Source organism: Lontra canadensis, unplaced genomic scaffold (assembly GCF_010015895.1).
Source record: "Lontra canadensis isolate GAN:19392208 unplaced genomic scaffold, GSC_riverotter_1.0 scaffold35, whole genome shotgun sequence".
Lineage (NCBI taxonomy): Eukaryota > Metazoa > Chordata > Mammalia > Carnivora > Mustelidae > Lontra > Lontra canadensis.
This window is the reverse complement of record NW_022631029.1, coordinates 10647559-10660007: the sequence shown is the minus strand read 5'-3', so window position 1 is coordinate 10660007 and position 12449 is coordinate 10647559. Positions and strand designations below refer to the sequence as shown.

At 39.7% G+C, this 12449-nt stretch overlaps 1 protein-coding gene across 19 annotated transcripts in view; it reads left to right on the top strand.

Annotated features, from left to right (window-relative positions):
- PBRM1 (polybromo 1) overlaps positions 1–12449 on the top strand; it is a 128926-nt gene that overhangs the window by 17316 nt on the left and 99161 nt on the right. For all 19 annotated transcript variants that reach the window (XM_032868256.1, XM_032868255.1, XM_032868261.1 and 16 more), the window contains 3 exons: positions 722–869; positions 5335–5478; positions 8655–8771. In XM_032868256.1, coding sequence (XP_032724147.1) covers positions 722–869; positions 5335–5478; positions 8655–8771 — 409 coding nt within the window. The remainder of the gene's footprint in view (positions 1–721; positions 870–5334; positions 5479–8654; positions 8772–12449) is intronic.

Below are 12449 nucleotides of genomic sequence, written 5' to 3'. Positions count from 1 at the left end.
TCATTCTCTCTCTCACATAAATAAAGTAAAATCCTTAAAAAAAAAAAAAGAAAAAGAAATTCTCATTTATAACCACCTTTAAAGTTTCTTGTGTTACCCTAACTATCCCTCCCCTCAAGAGATAATCAACGTCCTGATTTTTTATTTATCATACCTGTGTTTAGGGTTTTTTTTTTTTTAATAGTTTGGTCATGTTTATGCCTTACACCCTGTTATCTTCGGTAAGCCCCTTGTGCCAATGACCTGATCTTTCTCCTCTGTAAGTTTAGTAGTTGATATTAGAGCAATATATATAATAGACACTTGATAGTACTTGGCAGGGAAAGTTGTGTGGTTACTAAGTGAAGAGACAATCCATATTATAAGTTTGTAAAGAGCTTTGAAATGTGAATCTCTTTCAGCCACTGTTGAACTCTACAAAAGGTAAGTTATTTTCATTTGCAGAAGATGCTGGGTGACATTGTTTTAGTTCTGGTGCCCTAAATCTTAAATATTTAGCATATAAATATCCATCACAGATGTTATGTTTGGTTTTCATGTTGCTAATATATACTTAGAGCTTGCGGATGCACCTGGCTTTTGTTGCTCTCTTTTAGTTCTAATAATGGGAGTAAGTCTAGTATGTTCTATAGCTTGGAATGTTGGGCATGACCACAAGTGGTCTTGAAATATAACTTTATATTGGCTTTGGACTAATACCCTTTTAAAAAAATTACAACAGAAATCAACCAGACTATTACGAAGTGGTTTCTCAGCCCATTGATTTGATGAAAATCCAGCAAAAGCTAAAAATGGAAGAGTATGATGATGTTAATCTGCTGACGGCTGACTTCCAGCTGCTTTTTAACAATGCAAAGGCCTATTACAAGGTAAGAAAGCATCCTGTTTGGACAGTATCTAGTTTGATAATAGTTAGGCTGTTCACTGTTTATTATTCTAGGAGGTGAGTAGTGTTTTCTCATTTGGTGGTTTGAGTTTGTTTCTTTGAGAAAGAGACTGAAAGGGGCGCCTGGGTGGCTCAGTGGGTTGAGCCTCTGCCTTCAGCTCAGGTCATGATCTTAGGGTCCTGGGATCGAGTCCCGTGTCGGGCTCTGTGCTCGGCAGGGAGCTGCTTCCCCCTCTCTCTCTCTGCCTGCCTCTCTGCCTCCTTGTGATCTCTGTCTGTCAAATAAATGAATAAAAATCTTAAAAAAAAAAAAAAGAGAGAGAGACTGAAGGCTCATATTACATGATGCCGTTTTTACTTCTTTTGTGTCTGTTCAAATCTTTTGCCCATTTTTCTCTTGAGTTTTTGTCATTTTCATATCTATCTCAGAAGTTTTTTTTTTTTTTAAGATTTTATTTATTTATTTGACAGACAAAGATTATAAGTAAGCAGAGAGGCAGGCAGAGAGAGAGGAAGAAGCAGGCTCCCTGCTGAGCAGAGAGCCCGATGCAGGGCTCGATCCCAGGACCCTGAGATTATAACCTGAGTCGAAAGCAGAGGCTTTAACCCACTGAGCCACCCAGGTGCCCCTAGAAGTTTTTTTATATATTCTAGATACTAATACTCTCTGGTTATATTGGTTAAACGTATCTTTTCCCACTATGAGGCTTTCATTCTTCATGATGTCTTGATGAACAAAAGATTATTTTAATATAATCAGATTTATTACTCTTTAACTTTGTGGTTTGTCATTTGTGTCTTGTTGCAGAAATCCCTTTTATCCAAAGATTATAAGACACTCTTGTATTTTCTTCTAAAAGCTTAATAGTTTTGTTTTTCACATACAAGCCTTTAAGTCACCTCAGATTGGTTTTTACATCTTCTGTGAGGTAGGGTTCTGTTTTGTTTCCTAATAGGAATAAGCAGCACCTTGAACTGGCCATCCTCTCCACATTTGTCTGCACCATCAGTGCTCCCATCATTTCCATGTACTCACGGGGGGTCCCTTTCTGGCCCTTTAGTCTGTTCCTTTTGTTTTGGCAAGTTTATCTGTTACTCGACTACTTTATTCTTGCCTTAGTTATTATGCCTTTAAAATTCTTTATCAGGTAAGAATGCACTGGTTATTGATCATTCTCGGCCCTTTTCTTATCTATTTATCTGTTAAGTCAAGCATAAAAAAATTGGAGGTTTATTGGAATTGCGTAGATTTTGTGGATCAGTCATATTTTGGAGAATTAACATAATGGTGATATTGATTATTCCAGTCTTTAAATTTGATGTGTCATCATTTATGTAAGGCTTCTTTAAATTATTTTAGCAAAGTTTTAGATTTTTTTTGTTAAGATTCTGCAAAGTGTCATTAGATTTGTTCTTAATACTGTGTAATATTATATGTATTTCTTAATTTAATTGAGAATAAATTCACAGTCTTTTATTTATTTATTTATTTATTTATTTGGCAAATGCTAATTTTTTAAATTTTCAGTTAGCCAGCATATAGTACATCATAAGTTTTTGATATAGTGTTCAACGATTTCATTAGTTGCATACAACGCTCAGTACTCATCACAACACATGCCCTCTTCAGTACCCATCATCTCGTTACCCCATCCCTCTACCCGCTTCCCTTCTTCCCCCCCCCCTTCCCTTCTGTCACGCAGTCTTTTAAAGCATAGAATTCAGGGGTGCCTGAGTGGCTTAGTTGGTTAAGCGTCCAACTCTTGACATCATCTCTGGGTCTTGATGTCAGGGTTGTGAATTCAAGCCTGCATTGGGCTCTACACTGGGCATGGAGCCTACTTTAAAAATAATTAATTAATTAATTAATTAGAAAGTATAGAATTCAGCAAGTTTTGGCATATTCACAAAGTCGTGCAGCCATCACTAATACCTAATACCTAACTCCAGAATATTTTCATTTCCTCAAAAAAGAAAACCATACCCATTATCAGGTGTTCTCCATTTCACCTCCTCCCTGCCTCTGACAACCACCTTTTCTTTCCTTGTGGATTTGTCCTTCAGCACATTGCATATAAATGGAATCAAATACTATCCTGCCTTAGGTGACTGGCTCCTTTCACTGCACATGTCTTCGAGGTTCATCCAAATTGTAACACATATTAGTACTTCATTCCTTTCTATGACTGGATAATATGCTATCATATGGCTGTACCACACTTCGTTTATCCACTTCCCAGCTGATGGGCATTTGGGTGGTTTCTCCTTTTAGCTATCATGAATAAAGGTGCTGTAAATTCTGTCACTAGAGTAAGGGTGGCTGGTCATTGGATACAAGATTATGCATGTGTCCATCACACTTAGCTTGTTAATTATGTTGTTAAAATCATTTATATCCTTACTGATTTATCTGTACAAACTATTTACCAAATGAGGTGTTTTAAAATCTCTCACTCTGGTGCGCCTGGGTGGCTCAGTGGGTTAATAAGCCTCTGCCTTTGGCTCGGGTCATGATCCCAGGACCCTGGGATCGAGCCCTGCATTGGACTCTCTACTCAGCCAGGAGCCTGCTTCCCTCTCTTTCTGCCTGCTTCTCTGCCTACTTGTGACCTCTGTCTGCCAAATAAATAAATAAAATCTTAAAAAAATAAAATAAAATCTCTCGCCCTGATGATGAATTTATCTGTTTCTCCTTATAACTCTGTTGATCTTTCACTTTATGTATTTTAAAACTCCAACTGGGAGCATACAAGTTTAAAATTGTCGTATTGACCTAGTGAATTGTACTTTTTTTGCATTATGTAGTATCAGTAATGTCTTTTGTTTGAAGTCTGTTTTCTCGGATATTAATATAGTTCTAACGGATTTTATTTTTGTGTTTACCTAGTTTATTTTTCTTCCATTCTTTTCCTTCAGCGTTTTGGTGCCAATGCATCTCTTGTAAACAGCATATGCATGAATTTCTATTAATATGGTTGTTAATCTTTTTAACTGGAATTTCATCTGTTTACAGTTTTAGTAATAACATTATGTTTGGATGTATTCCTATCATCTACATTTCTACTTTCTCTTTATCTCATCTTGTAATATATTTTCTTGTTTTTCCTTCTGCCTTCTTTTGGTTTCATTTTGTTATTCCCTCTTATTTTCTCTTTTTTGTGGGGGTTGTAAAAATCTGTTGATAATCTTTTAATCTTATTTAGGAAGTTTTAATGTACATAATTAATTTACCAAAGTCAAAAGCTAATAATCAGCATCTTTTAAAGATTGTTATTTATTTGACAGACAGAGACCACAAGTAGACAGAGAGAGAGGAGGAAGCAGGCTCCCCACTGAGTAGAGAGCCTGATGTGGGGCTCAATCCCAGGACCCTGAGATCATGACCTGAGCCGAAGGCAGAAGCTTTAACCCACTGAGCAACCCAGGCGCCCCTAATAATCAGCATCTTAAACCTCCTTCTAAGCAACACAAAAAAGACCTTAGAATAATTCAACTCTGATCTATTTATGCAACTGATATTTTGTATTTTAGTTCTGTTGTGGCAGATTTTTTAAAAAAGGATTTTATTTTGGGGTGCCTGGGTGGTACAGTTGGTTGAGCATCCGGCTCTTGATTTTGGCTCGGATTATGATCTCAGGGTCCTGGGATCAAGGCCCACATGAGCTCTGTGCTCAGTGGGGAGTCTTTTTGAGGATTCTCTTTCCCCTTCTCCCTCTGCTCTTCCCCCTGCCTGCATTCTCTCTCTCCCTTTTTCTCTCTCTTAAATAAGTGAACCTTTTTTAAAAAAAGGTTTTATTAAAAAAAAGGATTTTATTTTTAAGTAATCTTTGCACCCAACGTGGGACTGGAACTCACAACCCTGAGGTGAAGAGTCATACACTCCAATGACTGAGACAGCGAGGCACCCCTTTTGTGGCAGATTTTTAATCTACTCTTTATTCTTTTTTTTTTTTTTAACTTTATTTATTTATTTATTTGACAGAGAGACAGGGAGAGCAGGAACACAAGCAGGGGGAGTGGGAGAGGGAAAGCAGGCTTCCCACTGAGCAGGGAGCCCAGTGCAGGGCTCAATCCTAGGACACCAGGATTATGACCTGAGCTGAAGTCAGATGCTTAACTGACCAAGCCACTCAGACGCCCCAGTTGATTTATTTATTTTAAGTAATCTTTATACCCAACCTGGGACTCGAATTCCTAGCCCCTGAGATCAGAAGCCTTTAAAACATATTTAGAATGCCTTTAAAACATATGCTTTATTTCTCAGAAGAGGAATTGAGGCTCATGTATCTTTCAGTCATAAAGATTTCTAAATTTGTTGTAAGAGTTTCAGCATCGATGTCTTAGAATGCTAGTCTCTGCTGGAACCAGAATGCTTTAAAAGTAGTTGTTGATTTACAATAAAATGCTGAAGTGATATTTTTTTCTTTTGTCTTTGTTCATTTGTACAGCCAGATTCTCCTGAATATAAAGCTGCTTGCAAACTCTGGGATTTGTACCTTAGAACAAGAAATGAGTTTGTTCAAAAAGGAGAAGCAGATGACGAAGATGATGATGAAGATGGGCAAGACAATCAAGGCACCGTGACCGAAGGAGTAAGTGTGCGGCTGGAATGAGTAAGATGGACCATTGTGAGAGTGGATGAGGCCTCCCTACCTGTGATTTCTTCTGCGCTGCTGTGGGCAACTGGGTTTCCTGTGGTGTGGTGTTGGTGACTAGGAGGGTAAGGGGGCATTGACCAGAGATCCCCACTCTGATTACAAGAGATCCTAGGACATCCTAGACATTGAGTGCCATGAGTGGTGGTTTTCATGAGTTGCTCTTACATTAATGCATATTTCCTATTCAGTTTTAAGGAGAACCTTCATATTATCAAGGACTGTTCCAGTTTTGCTGGATTGAGATACAACAGTAGGCAGTATTGTGATTAAATGTTGGGGAGTCATTGGAATCACCTTAGAAATATTTTTTGTAGCTTGTACTGCTGCTGTTCCCAGAACATGCCAAATGTGCTCTTGCCCCTAGAATTTTGCAGTTGCTCTTCTGCTCGGAACATACGCTTCCTTTCCGTGACTGGCTTTTTCATGATTCTAACATCACTTAAAATTAAGACAGCTAGGAGTGGACTTTCCTGACGACCTGTCTAAATTGTTTGCCCTGTACCCATCTTTTCCCATCATCACATCACTCTGTTCTGTGATCCTCAGTTTTTTGTTACTCTATGTGAAATAACTTGTTTATCTGTTTGCATGTTTACTTTCTTTCTTCTTCCAAAGAGAATGATAGCTGCACAGAAAATAACCACCTTATTCACCTGTTGCTGGCATCTAGACTGTGAGGGATGTGTAGGTACTGGTAAACACTTGATGAATGAGCACGTGTGTTTAATTAGAGGAAGAAGGATAATAAAAGTAAGGACATCGCTCTTCTGTAGCTAAATACAAAGCTGAGCGTTCTCCTTTCTTCCCTAAGTTAACCTCAATAGGCCTTCTCCTGAAACTTCAACACAGAGAAAAGAAATGCTAGGTGAATTTCTCAAAAATGTAAATACTTCGGGGCACCTGGGTGGCTCAGTCAGTTAAGCGTCCAACTCTTGGATTTGGCTCAGGTCATGATAATGGAGCCCCACATTGGGCTCTCTGCTCAGCACAGAGTCCACTTAAGATTTCCCCTCTCCCTGTGCCTCTCTGCCACTCACATACCCACATACTCTCAGTTTCTCTCTTCCTATTAAAAAAAGAAAGTAACTACTTCTTGGACTCTCAAAATGTAGCTCTTGGGTACCTTGTCAATTTATTTCTTTCTAAATGATTAGAATTAGGTAGAAGGCAGTTAACTAGGGATTCCCTGGAATTTTACTCTCCGGTATTAATATAGGAACAGTGATTTACCCCATGCTTTCTTGGGCAGAACATTATCTACAGAGGGCTCAGTCGTCTTATAGGCCTCCAGGGTTCTAGTAAAAAAATGAAACCACCTGCATTTAGGACTTGCCTGTGTTTCTTTGGTAACAAATTGGGAGGATCTTGCACATTCATGTTTATACCTCCCAGGCTTCTTCTTGGCCCTAAGTTCTTGTGAATGGAGAGGGTATTTTCAAGCTTCTCTCTCTTTTTTTTTTTTTTTTTTAAGATTTTATTTATTTATTTGACAGAGAGAGAGCACAAGTAGGCAGAGAGGCAGGCAGAGAGAGAGAGAGAGGGAAGCAGGCTCCCTGCCGAGCAGAGATCCCGACGCGGGGCTTGAGCCCAGGACCCCAAGATCACAACCCCAGCCAAAGGCAGAGGCTTTAACCCCCTGAGCCACCCAGGCACCCCGCTTCTCATTTTTAAATTCAAAATGATTTCCTTGGAGCTTTCCCAGTTGTGGAAATAGGTAGGTTCTGGGAGCGCATTCACACCCTGCAGCACACATTGCATGTCATCTGCAGCACGTGTTTCCAGAGTAGCTGTTTGGGTTGGGAGGAAAGGAATCTTGGCTGCAGAGTATAACTCTGCTCTTTTTGAAACTAACTCTGTGGTACTGTGTTTTAGCCAGGAAGTAAATGACTTAAGCATGGGTATTTTTAGTCTGATTTCATCAGTGTTTTGTTGGTTCTCTAAGCTTATGTAGTTGGAAACTCTCAGAGAATCACATGTTTTATTTGTTAAATATTTGTTATGTGTTTGTTATTGCCAGGCACTGTGCTAGGCTCAAGAGATGTTAATGTTTTCTCTGTGGAGTTAATATTGGACCTTAAAGTTGAGACTGTACTAAATAAAAAAGACCTGTTAGATGAGGACACAAAGATCAATGCTTTTGTGGTTTAAGCCAGAAATACCATTACCTTTTCTTTTGTAGGCACAGAACATGGTTCTATAACTCTTTTGTTTAAGATTTATTTATCTATTTTAGAGAGAGACTGAATGTGTCAGGGAGGAGCAGAGGGAGAGAATCTCAAGCAGACTCCTGCTGACTGCAGAGTCCTACATGGGGTTTGATCTCACAACCCCAAGATCGTGACCGGAGTCAAAAGAGTCGCGTGTTTAAACAGTTGAGCCATCCGGCGCACCCATTTTCTGTAACTCTTGATGCAAACATGCCATTGCTGACTGTAAAAACCAGCTTCACACTCAGATCCTGCCTGGCCAAGTGCTGTTTGGGGCATATACTTTCCCATGTGGAAACAGTAAATAAGGTAGGAGTAAGTCAGCCAGTCTGCAGGGCAGAAGTAATGTGCATTATTTGATATGATCTCTATTTGCTTTTGAGATAGCTAGAATTCTGTCATTAGATCTGATAGAGCCACCCCATGGGTAGAAGTATATATTTCCAGCTTTACATGCATCCTTGTTCTACCAGAATATTCAGACTTCAGAGGTTAGGAAGAGCAGATGTAGAGAGACTCGGGTATCATGGGACATGTTTTCCCTGTCTCAGTTGCTCAGACCCTAAGAAGGTTTGCATTTCCATCATTTCATACATATGGCACTTGAATTTCACTGTTACAGTGTTTACTGTGGAATAGACTTCAGTAAAAGGACCTGGTCCAAGGGATTTAGTTGCTGAGGTAACATAAGGAGCCTCCTTAGTTTCACGTATGCCATTCCAGGGGTGCAAGCCCCATGTCCGCATCAGAGCGTTTCTGTGGTATTCTTGAAACTTACACTAAATAAGTACTGTTTATAAGTTGCTTTTTGAATTCATTTTAACATTTTAGCGTTGATGTTTGGATTTCTCTCACAGTCATTCTCTGTCTTTTCTCTCCTTCCTGCTAACCTCCTCCTCCCAGTCTTCTCCAAGTTACTTGAAGGAGATCCTGGAGCAGCTTCTTGAAGCCATAGTTGTAGCCACAAATCCATCAGGACGTCTCATCAGTGAACTTTTTCAGAAACTGCCTTCTAAAGTGGTAAGTGATGCAATTAAAAACAGATGAGTTAAAGTGTGTTTTTGTTTCATTTGGTTTTCATTTTTCAGTACTTCAGAAAATTTATTAGTTCTTAGTAAATAAAGGCATTGGAGGCTGTCAGGTGACCCTCCTTGAGGCCACAGCAGCAAGCACGTAGGACATGTTCTACCATTTTAACTCTCCTGAAGGTTGTGAATTTAAAACAAAATTGTTTTTGATTGGTTATTCTTATTGTTTGGTTTTTGTTTTTTATTGTAAAATATATATAAGATTTACCTTTTAACCATTTTAAGTGTACGGTTCAGTGAGGTAAGTATATTCGTATTGTATGTCTGTTTGCTTAATTAAAACTCTGTATCCATTAAACAATAACTCCCCATAAAATAAAATAAAGTAAAAAAATAAAATACAAACAAAAAAACCCAATAACTCCCCATTCCTTCTCAGCCCCCAGCTTCTGACAACTACCGTTCTGTGTTCTCTATGAATTTGACTTCTCTAAGTACCTGATCATAAGAGAACTCATACAATATCCTTTTGTATCTGGCTTATCTCATTTAGCGTCGTGTATTCAGCGTTCATCCAGGTTGGAGCATGTGTGAGAATTTCCTTCCTTTTTAAAACTAAGTAAATACTCTCATTTGTGCATATACCACATTTTATTTGTCCATTCATCTGCCCGTGGACATTGGGTTGTTTCCAATCTTGGTGACTCTTAAAATAACAAAATAAGTACATAAACTAAACCTTTTATTTGTAAAAGAGAAGAAACATTCTCTTTGCTCAGAAGATAGAATGAGAAGATAAATGAGTTCTTCCTCTTTTAGTGCTGATCTCCTGGTGATGGAGAAGAGAGAGATCTAGTAGTACTCATCTACCGCAAAGAGGAAGAGGTTTTCTAGACAAGTGAGACCCTTTGAAAGTGGCAGGGCCTCTTGTGGCTTCATAACCGAAAGGCAGTGAGCATTGCTAAAGTCCCACTGTAGCCCATGGAACTACAAACATTTCGATGGCCTCCGCATTCTTGTATTTCTAGACAAGGATATACTTTTAGAAGTACTTCACTGTCTCATGTAACTCCATTGTGATCGTTTACTTTTTATCTACCTCCTTCCCACATCCCTGAATTTAAGAACAATTATGTCCTATTTTCTTTTGTATCCTTGCCATATAGTTGGAATCCAGCATGTCACTGGTGTGCAAGAAATGCTTATTGACTGATGAGCGGCGTGCAGTTTTCCCCATCAGTCATCGACATGACTGGTTATTTAGAGATGTGTCTTGACTAGTTGTAGGACAGTTACCACATTAGAAGTAAAGCAGAGGGGCACCTGGCTGGCTAAGAGGGTAGAACATGCAAGTCTTGATCTTGGTGTCATGAGTTCAAGCCCCATGTTGGGTGTAGACTTTACTTTAAAAAGTTAAAAAGAAAAAAAAGTTAAAAAAAAGTTGAAAGAAAGAAAGCATGTATGACCACTGCTCTTCTAAGTGTGGGTCTGATTAGAAAAATACAGTGATTATATTGGTCGTATGTTTTAAATTTTAAGAGAAAAGGAAAACTGTATGATGAATCCTCAAAAAATTAAATACAGATTTACCCTATGATCCAGCAGTTCCGCTTTGGGTACATACCCAAAGGAATTGGAAGCAGGATCTCAAAGAGATGTGTACACCCATGTTCACGGCGGTATTATTCAAAATAGCTAAAACATGGGAGCAACCCGATGGCCCTTAGTAGATGACTAGATAAATGAGATGTGGTATATACATACAATAGAGTATTTTTCAGCCTTTAGAAAAAGAATGAGGGGAGCCTGGGTGGCTCGCTCAGTTAAGAGTCTGCCTTTGGCTCAGGTGATGATCCCAGGGTCCTTAGGTCAAGCCCTGCATCCCACTCCCTATTCAGCAGGAAACTTGCTTCTCCCCCTCCCTCTGCCCCTACCCCTGCTTATTCTCTCATTCTCTCTCTCAAATACATAAATGAAATATTTAAAATAAATTAAAAAGAATGAAATTCTGACACATGCTAAAATGAACCCTGAACACATTATAGTAAATGAAATCAGCCAGTCACAGGAGGACCAATACTGCATGTTTCCTCTTACAGAAGGTACTCGGAGTATTCAGGCTCATTAGAGAAAGTCGAATTGTGGTTTCCAGGGACTGGCAGGAAGGGGGGCAGTTACTGTCCAGTGTGTCTGGAGATTTAGTTTGGGAGGATGAAACGTTTAGAAGATGGTTGATGACCGTGGTTGCACAATAGTGTGAATCTACTTAATGTCACTGAACCACACACTTATGGTGATTAAACGGTAAAGTTTTTGTATATTTGACCACAGTTTTAAAAAAATGTAAGAAAGGAGTATAGTCTTTTTTTTTTTTTAATTTTTTTAATTTCTTTTCAGCGTAACAGTATTCCTTGTTTTTGCACCACACCCAGTGCTCCATGCAATCCATGCCCTCCCCAATACCCCCCACCTGGCTCCCCCAACCTCCCACCCCCCGCCCCTTCAAAACCCTCAGGTTGTTTTTCAGAGTCCATAGTCTCTCACGGTTCACCTCCCCTTCCAATTTCCCTCAACTCCCTTCTCCTCTCCATCTCCCCTTGTCCTCCATGCTATTTGTTATGTGGAGTATAGTCTTTATTCAAGACCTACTCTTATTTTGCAGGAGATCATCACCAGTGGTCAAGCCACCAAGGGTGACTTAGAGCAATAATGCATTAATATCCTGGGGCACCTAGGTGGCTCAGTCAGTTAAGCGTCCCAACTCTTCATCTCAGCTCAGGGCTTGATCTCAGGATCATGAGTTTAAGCCCCTTATTGGGCTCCATGCTGGGTGTGGAGCTTATTTTTAAAACAAACAAACAAACAAACAAACATGTTTAATATCCTGTTCCTCCATTCCAGGAGGGCTTTTGGGAATACCATGTAGCAAAAGTTGGTTAGAAAAAGCAGGTTCCCATTGGTCCCTCGGGATGTGACAGTTTCAAAGTCAGCAAGGACTGAGATTGGGAGGGGAGGGCAGTTTTTACCTTTCCTTTATGAGCCCTTCCCAAGCTGAATTGGCTGAAGGTGGGGGGGGATTGTGAATATATAGACCCAGCCAGGGTGGCCTTGCTATAATTTGTCTTCTGAAGTAGAATTGATAGAGAGGGGGCAGAAAACGGGTTTGATCCAAGCAAAGAAAAGAGTAGGGTTAAGAAAGTAAGGGTAAGCTGAGGAATGAGATGAGAGGAAGCATCCCTGAGATCATGCCTTCAGCCCAGTAACTAGGTGAAGGCTGTAGTCTCCTGCTTTTTGTTGTAGTTTGGGCTTCAAGGACTTGAACCGGTTGGAAGAACTTGGAGAGCCCACATAGTAGACCAACTTTTTTTTATTAACATATAATGTATTATTTGCTTCAGGGGTAAAGGTCTGTGAATCATCAGGCTTACACAGTTCACGGTGCTCAACAAAGCATATGCCTTCCCCAGTGTCCATCACCCACCCACCGTATCCCTCCCCTGCTAGCCCCCAGCAACCCTCTGTTTGTTCCCTGAGATTAAGAGTCTCTTATGGTTTGTCTCCCTCCCTGGTCCCATCTTGTTTCATTTTTTTGCTCCCTATCCCCCATGTCCCCCTGCCCTGCCTCTCAAATTCCTCATATCAGAGAGATCACATGATAATTGTCTTTTTC